Raw genomic sequence first — 19,796 nt, 5'->3', positions numbered from 1 at the left:
TTGCTAAATACCAATGCTTGTGTTTGCACAGCTGACATCAATAGGTAAAGTTTGTGCTTATGGCCTGCCTTATCTTACCAATGATGTTATCCAACCATATTTAAAATAGAGAAAATATGGCTATTAATGTGCATTTAAATATAAACGTTAAATCAGTATTCTCATTTCAACACCAACTTAAGTGCCTTTTTTTAATCAAGTTTCTTTTTTATTGTATGACAAAGAAGGTCAAAAATCCAAATCTTCAATTATTTTTGCTTCTGGTGGAGAATTCCTGCTGTGCGATCTCATGCAGATTTTACATGCTTGTCCACAATAATTTTCTCCTTTGGTATGATTTAAAAGTTTTAACATTATCAGAGTATAAATATGTAGATTTTTCAGTAAAACCTTATGCAATTTCCATATAGCAAAAATGCTGCATCACTGAAAGCCATGTGAAAAATCCTGATTTTATAAAGAATATTTTCACTAGTGTAGCAATCTTCGTTCTTCAGTCCACTAATTCAGATGAGATTGTTTGGGCTAATTTAACTCTTTGTTTTAGTTGGATCTGCTGTTCTTTGTTGCCAATAGCAGATATCACATTGGGAGACCCCTCTACTCAGAACCTGACAGCTGCTGCTTGGGATTGTGCTAACCTGTAATTTGCTGCTATACACACCAATTGTGTTGGCCAGGTCTGAGCTAGTGTACAATATATCATTACCACTAAGAGTTTTGAGACTTGAAAAGCGATTCATTCTTCCCTTTTACTCATTACCCAATCTGGTTATGTTAACATTGCTACACTAAAATTGTAAGCAAGATTTAAACATGCCAGTTACTCAGAACATCATCGGCGGTTAAAGAAATACTGTGATTACTACATAATCTTCATTACTGTTGTCACTTTATTAAAACCTCCAAAACTGTTTATAAAGATATGTATTGAAAAAAGCTACTGTAACAAATTTGGATACTTAAAAAGGTCCAATTAAAAGAACAGTTCAAAAAAATTATCAACAAATAAAGTAGTAATCAGAATTGAAATGTTTATTTGCAGGTACTTTACCAAATAAGAAGCATTACATTTACATTTTGGTAGTCTCTGCTGTTAGCATTATACTTTTAATATTAAATTAAGAGATCTTACTGGAATAATTCTGTTCTCTGTGCTTAGTCCTCACTTGTGTACAAATTGTTGGAATTCTCAACATATGAACCATGCCTGTTTTAAAAGTACTATTTCAGGAGAGAAATTATACTTCTCACTGGCACAATATGGACGGCATGATGGCAAAGGCAGTTAGCACTACTGCCTCACAGAGCCAGGGACACTGGTTCACTTTCACCCTAGGGCAACTGTCTTGTACGAATTTTTCATATTTTCCCCACATCTGAGTAGGTTTCCGCTGGATGCTCCGGTTTCCTCCCACAGTCCAAAGATATGCAGATAAGGTGGATTGGCCTCACTAAATTGCCCCATAGTGTCCAAGAATGTGCAGGCTAGGTGGATTAGCCATGGTACATGTGCATTTACGACAATTGAGTGGCAGGGTGTGGTCTGGATGAGATGCTCTTCGGAGGGTTTGTGGAACTCAATAGGCCAAATGGCCACTATCTGCACTATAGAGCTTCAATGCTGAGTCTGCTATCTTAACTTAGAAGATATTGACACTTACATATCCTGAGCTTACAGTAAAGCTTAGGAACAAAGAACTTCATAGTCCATGTTGACAGTGTGCCTTATCTGTATTCTTGTTTTTGCTTTGGAAAATTATACCTTCTTTCATCCCTCCTTAGTCATTCATCTCTTCTGATTAAATGAGTAGTCAGACCCCTGAAAATTAAATATTAATTGTTTTCAAAGTTTGTGCGAAGATTTGTAGCTCGGGTGCTCGTTGTTGTGGTTCTGTTCACCGAGCTGGAAGTTTTTGTTGCAAACGTTTCGTCCCCTGGCTAGGCGGCATCATCAGTGCTTGGGAGCCTCCTGCGAAGCGCTTCTTTGATGTTTCCTCCGGTGTTTATAGTGGTCTGTCCCTGCCGCTTCTGGTTGTCAGTTTCAGCTGTCCGCTGTCGTGGTTGGTATATTGGGTACCCAGCACTGATGATGTCGCCTAGCCAGGGGACGAAACGTTTGCAACAAAAACTTCCAGCTCGGCGAACAGAACCATTAATTGTTTTCTTTCTCCCTTCCTTCAGTAAATAATGTGGTTGAAACTGAGGTTCTGCATATTTCCAACAAGGAGAAAGTGAGGACTGGAGATCAGAGTTGAGAGTGTGTTGTTGGGAAAGCACAGCAGGTCAGACAGCATCCAAGGAGCAGGAGAATCGACGTTTCGTGCATCAGCCCTCCATCATTCCTGATGAAGGGCTTATGCCCAAAATGTCAAATCTTCTGCTCCTCTGATGCTGCTTGACCTGCTGTGCTCTCCCAGCAACACACTCTCTACCCATATTTCCAATAAGCATCTCCCATTTGATTTGTGGCAATGAAATGAATTCTAAATGGTAGCTCTACAGTGCAGGTATAGTTTTTTTTAAACTATTGAAAAAGATTACATTGACTAAACCAAAAAGACGCGTAAGAACTATTGAGAAATTAGGTAAGAAATGTTATAATTGGTTGCAATAGCTTGTATTTTTTTCATACAGTTCTTACTTATGATACCAGTTAACAAGTTCTTCAATTTAGATCTTAAGTGTTATGCTAGCTCAAGGTCATTTTGGAAACAGACTTAGAATATAAGCAACGATAAAGGAATTTTTTAAATTAAATTTTTAAATCTTAATTTTTGTTTTCTGGTATGTAACTTGTCTTCAGCTCAGGCAATTTAACTCCAGTGCAAAACTTTATGGGTATGATGGAAAGTATTTGCAAAGGAATCAAGTCTGCTTTTATTTTTATCAGTTTATATTGATACTGTTGAAAATAATTGATTGGATTTAACTTACCCTCAGTGTGGGAGTTATGGATTAGAAGCAAAAGTCACTGATTTGTATTTCTCCCCTTTTGGACCAACTTAAAGCTTCCTCTCTTGGGAAGCTTTTCTACCTTGTGATAACCCAGCCAAAAAAATGTGTAGTTTCATCTTAATGAGTACTTGTTAATAGTTGGAAAATAACAAAGGAGCTAACTTTTACATGGTGTTCAGTTCCACTTAGAAACTGAAGACCATGTGACACTGCATACTTTACACTGCATACTCCTAAATGGAGGTTAGATCAGACCGGAATGCCATTTGAAACAAACCTTCAAGAGATGCTATGAACCCTGCATATTCTGCATGGCGGATCACTCCCAAACTCAGATAAAACATTGCCTTGTGTGTCTTTAATGCCAAGAGTACTTCTGAGACACATCAGTTGTGGTTCTCACCCATTACATTGTAGATGTCACATGTGCAATGTTTTTGCTGTTGTAGTTGCTCTTTTGCCCTGGTGTTTGCCTGCTATAGATTAATACAGTCTGCCACTTGTAAGTGCACAGGTGGAGGGAAATAGAAAATTCAACAGTTGTATTTTATTGAAAATTGACAATAGAAGTGGATCAACACATCTCAATTGAGCCTTGTCAATTTCCACATTGAGCGTTTTTTGTTTGATTCATTCATTGATAAATGAGAACTTGTCAACAATAGTAATGTGTAAGCTATTCTATTTTTAATACTTTCAGTGCATTCATTCTGTAACAGTACTCTAGTTTTGTGATATGTTAAGCCATACTGGGACTGTTTCAACTTTTTCATGGGTCACTGTTATAACTACAATAAATAGTCATGTCAATTGAATAACAAACAATGAGCGGTTAGAGTAGATTCTGTATTTGGGTTGCTCATAACTTGTAATTTTTATTTCACAAATTATTAAAAGTTTAATAAAATACATTGCAAAGGCAATGAATCTGGGGTAACTTAAATAAAAGCTCAATTATGTTTTAAATATTTAAATAAATATCCATCATCCAGATTAAGAATTTGAATAATACATTTACTTGAAAATAAAAACATTTTTTGGATAGGAATCTGACATAACTTGGGTATTTAAAGGAACATTGATATACTTTTCATATTACGCTCTGTAGTATCTACAGGATTAAAATGGTTTGTGAGCAGAATGAAGATGTACACTATTGTTAACATATAACACAAAATATCATTTAAATTCAGAATCAGTGTTTCAGCTGTTCAAATATTATTTTAGAAGTATATATTTCCTGGAAAGTGTTTATGACTTTGGAATAGAAATTTGACACATTCATGTAATCATCTTTGAGCAACACTTATCTTTCATATTATTTGTTTGAATTGTTCACAGGACCCTAAAGAACGACTTGGGTGTAATTCACAGACAGGATTTGCTGACATCCAGGCTCACACCTTTTTCCGTAGCATTGACTGGGAACTGGTGAGTAATACAGTACATCTGACAAGTTGTCAATCATTTGATATCTGTGATGGGCAGGTGGACATGCAGATGCAACAGCCTACTTCGGCATAATGAGGAAGTGGATGTCCAATGGTGATGGAATTCTTCCTGTTGCTTTATTCAAAACAGAAAAATATTCTGTAATTGGTTTATTAGGAATACATTACTGTAGGAATACTGCTTACATTAGTGTGCAACTGGACTATCAGTTATAATGGAGCCTTGAACTTGGACAACAATGCTTAATATTTAGAATTATGGTGAAAGGTGTGTTATACATTGTATTGTAATTATTAGAAGTTGTATTTTAAACCAAAAGCAGAGCAATGTTCAGTTTGTTGTCGGGTTTTTAAAAGACAGTCGTTCTGGAACAGTGACCTTTAATACATTATTGATAGGAAAGTATGTGATTGCAGTCAAGTTGGGAGAACTCGTGTAATGTTGATGGGTAAGATGTTTATACAATTGATTTTATGATACAGAAGAAACAGAACAAAGCCATTTTAACTTGTTTTAATTTCTTCTGTTTAGAAGAAACAAAAGTATAATTCATTGCAGTGGAGCTAGTCACCTCAGCAGAAGTGTCGTCTTGTCTGTGGAGATTCCAAGCCAAGAGATCTTGTAGTTTTTGTAGTCTTTAAGTTTTTGGAGAAAGACTAGGCCCCCTGAATCGTGAAAGGTTCATATCTACAGACTCAGAAAGGAATCTTAAAATTGTCTCTACAGTTTGCAGAAAAGAAATTGGAAGGAGTCAGTTAAGTAGAATTTTGAAGAGTTCAGATAGTGTATAATTTCTCTGGGCACAAGTTTTCGTAACTGATAGTGTTGTAGAGCAGGTTGAAACTATATTTTTATTGTTTGTTATAATTTTTCTGAACTGTTTTGAATAACTTGTTTTTATTTTTGTTTCATAATTTTATGTTCTGTTTTAGTATAAATATGTTCCAATGACTAACCACACATGACTTCAGAAAAATCCTTAAATATATGATCTATCAAGCCAGGTTTCATTCTGGGATTTGACTTGTCCAGTAGTATCATCAGCCAGGATCATAACAAAATGAGGACTGGATTTTTGGAAACTGAACGAATTAGGGATTGCTGGAAAAATTCGGCAAGTCTGGCAACTTCTGTGGAGACAAATCAGACTTGACATTTAGGGTAAACGTTTCGAACTGTTATAAGGAAGGGTCACCAAAATGGAAATGTTAACTCAGATTTGTCTCCACAGATGCTACCAGACCTGCTGAGTTTTTCAAGCAATTTTTGTTTTTGGTTCTGGATTTTTGGATCTTACCCAATAAAACTAGTTTTTGGACTTGTGAAAACAAGTGTAAGACACCTCAAAGAGTAATCTTAAATAGATTTATTATTGAATAAACTCTATGTATTGCATTCAGTATTGAACATTTCTTACCAAAAAAAATTCTGACTCCACAAAGGTATACATTTGAACACAAGCTTTATTTTTTTCTGGTAAGGTTAACTTTTAAAATAATGGGCACCCTTTTAGTAAATGGAATTTGCACTCTGCAACCCTCAGAGTTTTTCACGGAGCAAGTTTTGAGAAGATTTGTAGCTCAGGTTGAGGTTCTGGATGTAGGTTTGCTCGCTGAGCTGCAAGGTTCATTTCCAGACATTTCATCACCCTACTAGGGTGACCTTCAGTGGGCCTCAGGCGAAGCACGATACATGATTCCTGATTTCTATTTACAGAGCAAATATTGAACTACAAAAGCAATCATCCCAACATCCATAAACAAAGCTGCATCCGAACATTATTTCAATGAGCCAACACACATTGCAGCACAGAGGAACTACGCAGAGCAGAGGAAAATCACCTATACAGTGTATTAAAAAAGAATGGGTACCCAATGAACATCATCCACCGATTTCTCAGCAACAAACTCAAACAAGCAGACAAAACACGTCCAGAAACCGTAGCCACTCTCCCCTACGTCCAAGACATTTCGGAAATGACTGCCAGACTACTCGGACCCTTTGGCATCATGGTAGCCCACAAACTTACCAACACACTAAAAAGCAGCTAATGACCTTGAAAGACCCTATACAGACAACAAGTAAAACTAATGTCATTTACAAAATACCATACAAGAATTATAACAAACACTACATTGGACAAACAGGCAGAAAACTAGCCACCAGGGTACATGAAGAGCAACTAGCCACAAAATGACATGACCTTCCCTCACTAGTACCCTTACATACAGATAAGGAAGGACACCACTTTGACTGGGACAACACATCCATCTTAGGACAAGCAAAACAAAGACACGCACGAGAATTCCTCGAAGCATGGCATTCCAACCGGAACTCTATCAACAAACACATCGAGTTAGACCCCATCTACCAGCTTCTGGGAAAAAAAAACGGAAATTGTGTCACCACAGGAAATGACATCACCAACCCAAAGAAACCCAAACATATAAATAGAAAGTAGGAATCATGTACAGTGCTTCGCCCGAAGATGTTACCTAGTAGAGTGACAAAACATCTGGAAATGAACCTTTCAGCTCAGCGAGTAAACCTACATCCAGGTTTTTACATGGTGAGGTGGCTATGTCAATGGAAGACCATTTTATGAAGTGAAGAATTAGAAGTGTCAGATGATTCCTATGAAGGCACTTTGTTTCTATTGAGAAAATAGTAAACCGTTATGGAGTTATTTAAAATTGCAGTCAAATCTCCATCAAATATTATGTAAATTTGATCTGACATTGTTTTAAAGTCTCTCGATTGATCTGTTGAGCCAACAGCCATCTTTTGATTCTTGGACAGGAGTGTGTGGGAAGTATGTTGACATCTTCCAGATGAGATGTATTTTAGGGCATGCATCTAAACACAGCATATGTTTTTCTTTTTCTTATTTCTGTTTATATAAACACCAAAGTTTGGCAATCTGCTTTTGTCATAATAAAAGTAACATTTGGAGCAAATAGTTGGAGGGCTGAATGATTTGAACAATCATAGAATCCCTATGTGTGGATGCAGGCCATTTGGCCCATCGAGACACTCCAAAGGGCATTCCACCCAGACCCAACCCCCATTCTGTAACCCCATATTTCCCATGGCCAATCCACCTAACCTGCACATGTTTGGACAGTGGGACGAAATTGGAACATCTGGAGAAAACCCATGCACAGAAAATGTGCAAACATCACGCAGGCAGTCATCCAACCGGGGAATCAAACTAGGGTCCCCAATGATGTGAGGCAGCAGTGCTAACCACTGAGTCACCCCTACATGAGCTTGAGTTTCTGAATTAATAATCTGGTGACTTGATACCTATGCTATAGCCGAACAAAGGAGCATCTCTGTTCTACTTGACTTCAAACTGTGATACCACAGGGGCAATGGTTTGTTAGACTAGGGGTATGAATTTCGCTTTGGGGGTCGTGCATTGGCAGACATGCTTAAGCCCTGACTGCACACAAGTTTTTAATCAATGAACATATTTCTGTTGTGGATACCTATTATCATAGTTACATGAGGACAAATATGTGACTGCCTTCAACTGACAATTTGCTGATAAGAGTTTAAAGACATCAAGATTGCAACCATAACAAGTAATTTGTTAATTACAGTAGCCACTGTTGTTTCCATTGTTATGGACCACCATAATATATAATAAATTGGTAATTATTTGGCCTCTAATTTAAAATGATTCCTTTACTTTCTCATCCCCAATTATTTGATAAGTCCATCCAAGTAATATTTTTGTTTTTTCAAAAGAAAGGAAAAGCCTAAATAAAAAGACACAAGATGGAGGCAAGATCAGATAAATTGAAGTGTAATGATAGGATGATGCCAAGCTTGAGTTTTAAATTTTAGATTACAGAAGAAAGAGGAAGAGGAAGTTGAGAAATTGCATAGTCTTGATCCTTGAAACAAATCAGAAAACAGATGACTTGCAAAAAGGTGATGCTTACAGAAGGAAAATGCAAGAAATGCAAAAGTAATCTGTTTGCAATTTAATAAAATACAATTCAGAAGAGCACAAGTTTCTGAATATTTTGATGACTAGTAAGGTTACAACTTCATAAGTATCTGCAAAACATCTGATAGATGAGAGCTTTCAAAGCTAAACTGCAAAAGATCACTTGGTTTAAAAATTGGCTTTTTTGAAATAAATTTTAGTGCATTTATTTTGGGAAACAATATTTTCATCTTGATTCTTATGAATAAATTTGTACTGTAACATAAATTCTCAGTACAATGCCTTGATTGCTGGCTTGTATACAGTAAGTGCATATTTATCTATGTCTCTGCATTCTGGCTCCCAGCATCTCCACCTTCAGGAGATGGTCTGCATAAATCATGCCAGGCCAATAAGTATTCTGAGTAGAATTCATGCCTATTTTGTGGTTCAATACTTCTAATGTTATGTTGATGAGAAAACCTCCCTTCATGAGTGTTCAGGCTAAGACACTTTTGGAAAGTGGAATTTAGTCTTGTGATGTCGCAATGGGAAGATGCTTCGAGCTGATGCTGTGTTATAGGGTCTCAGAGTCATACAATATGGAAACAGACCCTTTGGCCCAACTTTTCTATACCAACGGGACATCCCAATCTGATCTAGTCCCATTTGCTAGCATTTGGCTCATATCTCTCTAAATTTCCTATTCATATAGCTATCCAGATGCTTTTTAAATGTTGTAATTGTACCCACTTCCACCACTTCATCTGGCAGCACATTCCATACGTGCACCACCCTCTGAAAACGTTATCACTAAGGTTAATCCTTTTTAAATCTTTCCCCTCTCACCTTCAGCTATGTCCTCTAGTTTGTGACTCCTCTATCCTAGGAAAAAGAGCTTTGCTATTTGTACTGTCCATGTTCCTCATGATTTTTATATCTCTATAAGGTCACCCCTCAGCCTCTGACATTACAGGGGATTTCTTACTGACATCCAATTGGTTGTGTAAATGAGGCACTGAATATCCCTATCTACCTCTGTCACTTGAAGAATCTTTTTGGTTAGTTTATTAGCATTTTGCCAGGAGTTAGAGATTTATTTTTCCATTGGGCTGCTCAAAATTCTACATTTAAAATTGTTGATGCTGTAAATCTGCCCAGTTACTGTTCAGCATACTAAAGTAAGTTTACTTGTCAAAATAATTTATAAATATAAAATGAGTAGCTAAATATATAGTATGAACATGTAGAATATGTAATCACCTGTAATTCTTGAAGTTTTTATAAATGAAACATTTTACTTTGTGTTACACTAATTGTAGAAAGCAATCACTTGTGCTATGTTCCCTGAACATTTACTGAATCTTAAAAACTTAACAATACATATTGAGACTATTCAGTCTGCAGTGTCTGTGCTTGGATATCGCAAGAGTAATTGTGTTTAGTCCCACATTGCCACATTTTGTCTCTAATCTTGCAGGTTCCTTTTTCTCAAATATCTATCAAACTCCCTTTTAAAATTATTCATGGAATCAGTTTTCACTACCTTTTTATATGGAATGCTTCAACTCTCAACAATTAAGTGAAAAAATATGCACTACATCTCCGCTTTAGATCTTTAGCCAATGACCTGCTAGCTAGAGGGATTTTTTTTCTTCTGTAAAAACCTCTGTCTCCCTTTAACTTTCTCTTCCAAGTTTCAACTTTGCAAATCATTGGAGTTGTGTACCACTATAAACTGCAAGAGAACAAAATGCTTTGTGTGTTGTGGAAACTGTGTGGTTGTTGAGGGTGCAGGTGGTTGAATAGTTTGCACTATGTACAATCTGTGAGATGTGGGTGCGAGGCTCAGAACAATGTAAAGTACATGTTGATGCGATGAAACTAGCAAATATAATGTGTAAATCTTCTTCAATTGTTGCTGAGTGATGAGTGTGTGGTGAACTGAATGTTCATCAAGGCTACTGATGCAGTATGTAGAATTTGTCATTTTGAAGATGCATTACTAACTGACAACTGATTTGAAGTCATCAAACCTCTAGTGGCACAGCATCCAGATTCTTGGGATTTGATTCTTACCGATGTCCTCCATGGCTGACCGCTCCTGCTGTATTGTGAAGATGTGTTTGGAGGGCTATGCTCCATTTCTTACACCAAGATGATCCCAGGCTTGGAGTGGTTTTGTCATGAGGAGAGGTTGATTAGGGTAGGTTTGTATTCATTTGTGTTTAGAAGAATGAGAGGTAATCATATTGAAACAAAAAGATTCTTGGGGTTCTTCACAAGGTAAATGCTAAGATATTATTTCCCCATACGGGAGAGTCCAGGACCAAATGGCATATATCTCAGTTTAAGGGGTTATCCATTTAAGATAGAGGAGGAGGATTTTATTTTTCTCGAAGAGTAGTGCATTTGTGGAATTATTTACCGTAGAGAGCTGTGGAAGCTGAGTCCTTTAAATATATTCAAGGCTGAACCATGTGGAATATTAATCCATAAAGGAATCAAAAGGTATGGGGAAAAGGCAGGAAAATGGAATGGAAGATTATCAGATCTCATTGAAAAGCAGAGCAGACTTGATGGGCTGAATGACCTGCTTCTGCTCCTATGTTTGTGGTCTAAGACTTTTGTATAGCATTAGAGCTTGGGTTCTGCTTTGGAAAAATCTCTTCACTCTTAACAGGTCAGATTCTCGTTAACCATTGTCACCACCATCTCTTCTGATTCACCACTGTTGCTAAATTATGATTATTCAACATCCATCGCTAAATGAGCAGGAATTTACTACAATTGAATGAATGAAAACATTGTATCCAGATTCCACACGAAACACTCTCCCTTAGCAACTGACTCCATCCACCTCCCTGGCAACAATCTGAGATGAAATCAGTCTATTCTCAACCTTGGTATCACATTTGATTCCTGACTGAGTTTCTGAAAGCCTCATTTCACATCTTCATTACCTGTTGGCTCAAGATAGATTCCAGTGCACTTTTGGCTGGTTTCTGCATTCTACCCTACATTTGTGGTGACACGGTGGCTCAATGGTTAGCACTGCTGCCTCATAGCACCGGAGACTCTATTCCAGCCTTCGGCGATTGGCTGTGGGGGGTGTTCTCCTTGTTTCTGTGTGGTTTTTCTGCAGGTGCTGTGGTTCTTTTCCACATCCAAAGATGTGCAAGAATGGTGGATTGGCCATGCTAACGTGCCCTATGGTATCCAGGGATGTGCAGGCTTAGTGGGTTAGCCATATTTAATGCTGAAAATGTGTTGCTGGAAAAGCGCAGCAGGTCAGGCAGCATCCAAGGAACAGGAGAATCGACGTTTCGGGCATAAGCCCTTCTTCAGGAATGAGGAAAGTGTGTTCAGCAGGCTAAGATAAAAGGTAGGGAGGAGGGACTTGGGGGAGGGGGCGTTGGATCTATCCTATCGCATTTCCAACGCCCCTCCCCCAAGTCCTCCCTACCTTTTATCTTAGCCTGCTGGACACACTTCCCTCATTCCTGAAGAAGGGCTCATGCTTGAAACGTCGATTCTCCTGTTCCTTGGATTCTGCCTGACGTGCTGCGCTTTTCCAGCAACACATTTTCAGCTCTGATCTCCAGCATCTGCAGTCCTCACTTTCTCCTAGCCATATTTAATGCAGAGTTATGGCGATAGGATCGTGGATCTCAGTGGGATAATGTTCAGAGGATTGATGCAGACTTGATGGGCTGAAGGGCCTCTTTGTACACTGTAGGAGTTCTATAAACTTGAGGTTATCCAAAACTTTGTTGCCAGTATTTTAACTGAGTCTCTTTCCTGCTCAGTCCAGGATGTCACTAATATACATTGATTTCCAGTCAAGTGATGTCTTATGTTAAAATTCTTCTCCTTGTAATCCGATCTCTCCATAACCTTGCCAATCCTTGTTGCTGTAATTTCTCAAGACCCACAACCCTCCAAGGTATCTGCTGTTTTCTAATTCTGACCTCCTGAGCATCCCCAACTTTAACTGCTCTACCAGTCATAGCTATGTCTTCAATAACGAGCCTAAAGCTCACAAATGTTGTCTCTTTCTTACTCTACCATTGTTTCCTCCTTTCAGACTCCCCTTTAACCTCTCTCACACCAAGATTTTGATCACCAGACTTAATATCACCTTACATGGACTGGCATGATATTTTATTTTATCTAAAACTGTAATGCTTGTAGGATGCTTTATAAGATTAAGGGTATGTATAATTACAAATTGTTGAGGTTGAAACAGTAACCAGGGTACTTCAGCAGTGGAGCTGGAGCATATCACCAAGCATAATTTTGGACATGTTAGAGAACGGATATTAAAGATAAGTGGTAATGGAAGACTTTACTTGATGGTAGAAAAGAATGGAATACAATAAAAATTTATTGTCACATGTATCTTTATATGAAAGCTGATTAAAGAACAATGGAATACCCTGAAGAAGCAGCCAGGATGAGACTGCCACGCAGGGCCACTGGAACATTGGGCAGGTAGCTTCAGCAGAAGAAGACTGGCAGTCCTGGACAAGTCTGCTATTCCTGGACAAGACGAAGGAGTACTTGGACACCAAAGATGAAGAAGACCTCAGGTGCCAGGTCTAGCTACAGACCCGAAACCTCGGCCTAGCCTGCGGGTCCGGGCAGGGAGATTCAGCCCAGGACCTGTTCCTCACTATGCTGGGAGACCCCAGGCTAGGGTGGAGCCATGTACGGCTCAGCCTAGCATCGCTGCCCGAGGGGGGCCTCCTTCACCTACCACTCTCCAGGTTTGAAAAAAGAAAAAGAGCAGAAGTAAAAAGAAGGAACAAAGAGAAAGTAATGTTCAGGTTCCAGGTTTTTCAGCAGCCCAGCAGGCAGTCTTGTCCAGGAGCAGACAAGGCCTAAGCAAAGCACCCCCTGCTCCTCCACCATTTTGATGGATTTTAGAGAGTGATCATTTTGATTTTGTCTCTGAAGCAAGGAAGGTGGGACCAGAATCTACCTGGACTAGGAAGTTGAATTCAAAATTGCCTCAATATTTAGATAGACTATATTAATGATTAATCCCAGTGCAGCCTAATGATTTCATGTGTAATACTACAGACTGTTGCAGAGATATTCGTAGCATGCCACTTCTTAAACAACGATTCCATGGAAAGTGTACTTATTTTACTGCACAGTGATTTACCAAGTGTGCAGAATGTGTTGCATTTTATAATTTGTTAGGTAGTACAGAATTCTAAGAAAAAGAGTTATTTCATCTATTAACCATTGGCGATATATATCCAGCATGTGAATGGTAAATCGAATGATTTGATACTTTAATGTCTTCCAAGTGGTAGTGCTCCTAAAATTTCTGTCTTTCTACAATTTTGCCTGTTCCCTGTTCAAAAAATCCCATCCATTTGAGTTAGAGTAAGATTTTTTTTTCATCTTTGTTAGGCTTTCACCTGATTTTTAGCAGGAATCCAACCTGGTGATAAGTGGAAGTCTGGAAAGTTTTAGTTAAATAATCATCCAGGCATGCTGTCCTTTTTCACCCATCTCAACAATAGTAATGGAGGCCATTATATTTACTTACACTATTGACACCATTGTCTTCCACCTGGAATTCTGCCACTAAAATATTTTGGTCTAAATTTGGTCCATTAATTGTCTTTAACAGAGAATTTCTAAAACTACACTGACATGCAGAGCTTTAAGATGTTCAAATTTCACATCCTGTCTCCTGCAGCAGTCTTTTGCTTTGATATTCCTACTGCTACTGACTGTACCAGAAATTCCCTTAGAATCTCTATCTCTGCAGTTCAAGCACAAAACATGCACAGATATCATTAATAAAGACGAGCAGTTGCAGAAAAGGTTAAGAAACGTTTTGGTGAAAAGCACTGTGGGATTGTGTTCCAGTAACAACTGAATTCGACGAGTGGTGAAAATAGCCTTTTTTCAGTAACTGCAAGTAGCACAAGTTCAAGGTGGCAATAGAATCCTAAAGGGACTCACATGAGTCCCTTTATACACAGTTCTCACATATATTAAAATTCAATTGCTATGGTGTTACATTGTTTTATCTAGAGTACACAAAGGTCTGAGGGTCTTCTGTCCTGGGAGACAGGGGATGGGTTAAAACATGTGCTAAGTGCTGGCTGTTACTTCTGATGCGCTTAAGAGTGTCTGTCCGCTCTGCTTGCATAATTAAGAGGTGTTAATCCTTTAGTCTTTTAAGTTTGTAAAAATACACAGCCTATATGCTCTAAGTAAATCTGAAATTGTAACTGTACTGAATAAAAGGATAAAGGATATTAAACTGATTACCACAGCTGGGTTGTGAGATTTGTTGACTATTTGCCAGTGTGAATTTCTTTCATTCATTCATTCATGCAATTTGATATAAGCTCTGTTTTGACAGTTTGTTTCTTAAAAGGATAATGACCCAGTTAAAAAGTAAACGAGGAAAATGTTTGGTGTTCTACAATCTATTCAGGCCCAGGAAACAGTTGATAAAGGCTGATTATTATTATTATTATGTTTTCGTGGAGACTTGTTGGGGATGACATTGTTGATGATATTGACATCTATTCAGAGGACGTTTTTGATGTAGAAATCGGCCTGCACAAAGTTAAAATCACACAAAACCAGGTTATGGTCCCACAGGTTTAATTGGGAGCACTAGCTTTCGGATGTTGCTCCTTCCTCAGGTGGTTGTGGAGTACACAATTGTAAGACACAGAATTTATAGCAAAAGTTTACAGTGTGTTGTAACTGAAATTATACATTGAAAAATACCTTGCTTGTTTGTTAAGTCCCACATCTGTTAGAATGGCCATGTTAGTTTCACTTCTTTCTTATGTAAATCACAAAACCTTTTTTAAAAGTTACATTCTCAGGTTAACTGTAACAATTGGTGTCAGCCCAGATAATGTGTTCAAGATATTAGCCCCCTGTGTGCTGCTGTCTGTGCCATAATGTTTAGACTGATTCTAATCTAATAGGCCTGATAAGGGTTGAATGTGAGAGGGATGTTTTAATTTTAGTCTGTATTGTAGTGAAATATACTGCAAAACGTGGTTTAGTAAATGAATGAATGAAACAGTGTTAGAGTAAACAACGGGTTCGTAAAAGGTTATGAATTAATGAACAGGAACCCACCATTGAATATAGCGAGCTAGTGAGTGTGTAAAGATAACCTAATACACATCTCACAGTACTAATGTTGACATTACTGTACTGCCTTTTTTAAAGTTGTAGTATAAATATGCACTTGTGTAAAGAAGTGGTTTAAAAATATATTTAGTACATGGAATAATAATTTAGTGTTAAATGAAAAATATTAAACAAGAATATACCCAGAGCAGTTTGACATGAATTAATTTGATATGACAACCACCTATGTTAGCATGTCTTACTTTTTTTTTACTGTAACGGCAGGAATTCAGCTAACAAAGAATGTTTTAAGTCATCATATTGAAAAGCATTTAACTGATCTTCAAATTTCTAATATAATCGTTGTGAATAATCAATGCAATTTTCTTTCAGTAGATAAAATTGTTGCATTACGAGATAAAAAGAACTAATTAAAATATTAATAAATTTATTAGTTGTACTCCTTTTCAGTAATTTTCAGCTTTAAACTTGATGTCTTACTTGATGAATGTTCACTAACAATGAGATTAATCCAATGAATGAAGTCCCATTAAGTTAATTTTAAATGAAAAATTTTCAGGCTGCTTTTTCAGCAATAATAATATCAGTTTAAGTAATAGCTATTGGATAAAGGGACCTTCTATGTATTCAATATCTGCAGTAAGCAATTGTAAATTTTGAAATTCCCCTCCTTTTCTAAAGAAGTTGACTCAGTAGATTGAGTTCCAAGGACTCTAGTAGTTTTTTTTATATTTTCTTACCCTTTGATTCAAATGCCCAACTGAGATGAAATTAGAATTAACTGTAAAGGAAGGTGCCAATCTGTGGGACTCTGGTCGAAACAACTTTGTGCTACAACGTTTAGTAGATTTATTTTTCAGTTATTGAAAGGAACATAAACACCTTGAGATGCAAGAAATTATATCACTTTGCTCCTCTGTTGACTGAGTGAGTCTTCGTGCAAGTGAAGTTGTTAAGATTCAGCAAGTTTTTGTAGTAACTAATAGAGCTATTGATAATTATTCCCTCTTATTTTCTTACTGGATGCACGTCAATAACATCCAGAATTGGAAATTGGTGCTGTGATTGGCATTTCGATATTGATCACTGTGAGCATTGGAGCGGCTGCACATGTGCGCAGCTTAAAGGGAACGTTACTGTTGACAACAGGAGCATGCCACGTTCATCTCAAATACAGTACAGATTCTGGAATGGCTCCTGCAAATTGTAAAGTAGCAAATGAAACCCCATTATTTCAGAATGGAGCGAAAGACAATACAGGGAAAGACAGACCTGTTGACCTGATGTCAGTCGTTGGGAAAATGCTGGACTATTATTGGAAGGAGCAAGACCATGACAAGTGATTGCAGAAAACAAGTTATCCAGTTTGTTAGGAAAACAGAAATAGAGTATTTCTTAAATGGTGAGAGATTGCAAAGTATTGATGTCCAATGGATGAACTTGTTCATAAATCATCACAAGATAATATACTGGCACACCAAGCAGTTGGAAAGACAAATAGTAGTATTCCCTGTAAGCTTTTTCTTTATCCTGCATGAACGTTTATCTTTTAATATTTATAAGATAAACAGCTAAAGAGAAAACCTGCATCTGTAAAGAAAGGGCAGAGGATCAAGCTGAGTTGCTCTTGCAGAGGGTCCACATGAATGTGAAGAGTTGAGTAGCTTCTTATGTTTCTCGTCATGTTATATACTGACTTCACATACCAGTTTCTTGTACATTTCTTATTGATTTGTTTGCATTGCCACCACAAAACCTTGACACTATAATAGTTCATCTGGATCAAACTGAGATGCAATGCAACAAGCTGGAAAAGCTGTTAAAAGCATGCACATTTCTCTAACCTTGCAACTTCCAGATGAGAATCATTTTGCAGTATGGTGATTGACATACACCCGGTGAGGGATTGTGGGTAGGCGAGCAGTAAATCGACTGTCAGGGAGTCTGCGGTTGACCATGATCTACATATTGGAGACTACTGCCACAAATGAAATGTAACAAAGGTTAATTAAACTGATCCCTGGGGTGGTAGGATTGCTATTATCTAGTAGGGTCTGGCAATGAAACCTTAGGCTAAGTGGTATAGGAAACAAATAATGATTATTTGTTAACTTAAGGCATGAGAGCATGGGTATGGTTTCAAACCCAAGCTGTTCCAGAGATGTGTAATAACATCTCTGAACAGTTGTGTAGAAAGTATATACATAGGTGAAAGGGGGAAGCATACAATCAGTTGGTTAGAGTTGCGAATATGAGATCTGGAATAGAACTCCAATCAAAAAAGCAGATACTTGGATGCTATATCTAACCAACATTTAACCTCTGGTCCTTAACATCTCATGAGAAGAGAATCCATGAGGAGACTGAGCCTGTGAAGTTTCGAATTTGCATAAGCAGGTGATCTCATTGAAGCATGGTAACTTCTTACTGGGCTTTACAGGGAAATACAGGATAGATGCCTCTTCCGGTTGGAGGATCTAGAGCCGGCAGATAAGAGTCTCAGAATAAGAGGTGTGTCATGAGGAGGAATTCTTCACTCAGTCAGTGAATCTATGGAAGTCTGTACCCAAGACTGTAGAGGTTCATTCATTGAGTGCATTCAAGACAGGAATTCATACATGTCAAGGTATTAAAGATATCAAGTGATGTGCAGATAGCAGGGGAAAGTCCCATCGAGGTGATTGATCATCCATGCTCTAGTTGAATGGTAAAGGGGGCAAAGAGGCTGAAGATTAGTTCTGGTCCTGTTTCCTATGTTCCTACATAAGTAATTATCCTCTTTTGACTTGGACGAGGAGAAAAGCATCCAGGGTTCTGGAACATAATTGCCATCAATGTTGTAGCCTCAACTATGATACACATTAGCAGTAAGACAACAAATTGACAAAGTTTACACACAAGGCTGAATTTAATCATACTGTCATGGTGTCTGGCAGCTGAATCTGAATGCAATTGATGCAGGCTTATGGCTGGATCTGACATCTAGAAGCCTGCATCATCTCATGGCTGTGGAAGAGCTGGTGGTCAGTCCGGTTAGAGTTGGAAATCACTTTGGATGCTATTTAAGAATGCTCTGTAATTTAAGCCTGTGAATTTTTGTTGCTTCTGCATAGAGAGATTCTAAAGTCCAAGGAGAAAATTCCCGTGCCATCAACATTTTCAACCAGGATCCAAGCTGTCATAATCCTGCCAATGCAACCTCAAGTGTTTGAGAATGACTGAGGACAAGGTGGTTGAGTTCAATGCTGACTTGACTTCTCAGTTTCGTTGCAACCATCCCAAGTGTTATACCCTTAAGGACTCGGATCTAAAATACATATTGAGAAATGGCACATGTGATCCTCAGTTGTGCTCTCAACTTTGAAATTTTGGACCTCGTACTTCGTGGTTCTGAATTTCCTATGTGGGACTCAACTCTTGGGAATGTAAGCTGAGCAAGTTTTTCTCCAGTGAAAAGTCTCCAGTACTTTGTGACTCAGTCTCCAACTGGTCAAAAGGACTCCCATAGTGAATTATGAAGGCCACATAGAAGTTGCCAGATTTCAGTAGGCAGATTCACTAAAGGCACAAGAGATGTGTTAGTTTCAATAAATCAAAACAGCACTAAATCATGTAAAATAGCAATTAAATTCTATACAGCTAAATAATTAAGCATATCAGTGAATTTCTGCTTGGTAAAGGGTAATTATTCCATTTTGTGATGTTTCTTAATCTAGTATCATTCAAGAAAGTTTCGACAAGATTTTTAACCTAAAGTTTAATGCTGGTCCAGATTGGTCAAAATGTATCTTTTGCACAGAGTCCATTAAGCTCAGACACAACAACCTACATCTTAAAAATGATGGAAGTCAGGAGGCAGTGGTGTTTAGAAAGTTTTAAATTCAAGGACATGAATTTTCTTTTCAGTTAAATCCGGAGGGAAATAGTTGTTGCTGTCATTATTGTCTCCTTAGGCAGTCCTTTGCTATTAAGGTTGTCTTTCTTCCACTCTGGTGTTGTGGATCATGAGGTGACCAAGTAATCCAGGACTGAATTTGCAGACTAAGCAATGGGTATAGAGTCATAGAGATGTACGCATGGAAGCAGACCCTTTGGTCCAACCCATCCATGCCGACCACATATCCCAACCCAATCTAGTCCCATTAGCCAGCACCCGGCCCATATCCCTCCAAACCCTTCCTATTCATATACCCATCCAAATGCCTCTTAAATATTGCAATTGTACCAGCCTCCACCACATCCTCTGGCAGCTCATTCCATACACGTACCACCCTCTGCGTGAAAAAGTTGCCCCTTAGGTCTC

The 19,796-nt window shown here is 38.0% G+C and overlaps 1 protein-coding gene across 3 annotated transcripts in view; it reads left to right on the top strand.

The window, feature by feature from the left end:
* The window catches only part of prkcz (protein kinase C, zeta), a 413,579-nt gene that overhangs the window by 307,105 nt on the left and 86,678 nt on the right, over positions 1–19,796 (top strand). For all 3 annotated transcript variants that reach the window (XM_043676028.1, XM_043676026.1, XM_043676025.1), the window contains exon 16: positions 4,300–4,389. In XM_043676028.1, coding sequence (XP_043531963.1) covers positions 4,300–4,389 — 90 coding nt within the window. The remainder of the gene's footprint in view (positions 1–4,299; positions 4,390–19,796) is intronic.

The sequence above is a fragment of the Chiloscyllium plagiosum genome, chromosome 34 (genome assembly GCF_004010195.1).
Source record: "Chiloscyllium plagiosum isolate BGI_BamShark_2017 chromosome 34, ASM401019v2, whole genome shotgun sequence".
NCBI classification, from domain to species: Eukaryota; Metazoa; Chordata; class Chondrichthyes; order Orectolobiformes; family Hemiscylliidae; genus Chiloscyllium; species Chiloscyllium plagiosum.
The sequence above is the reverse complement of the archived record's forward strand: the minus strand, read 5'-3'. Positions and strand labels throughout refer to the sequence as shown.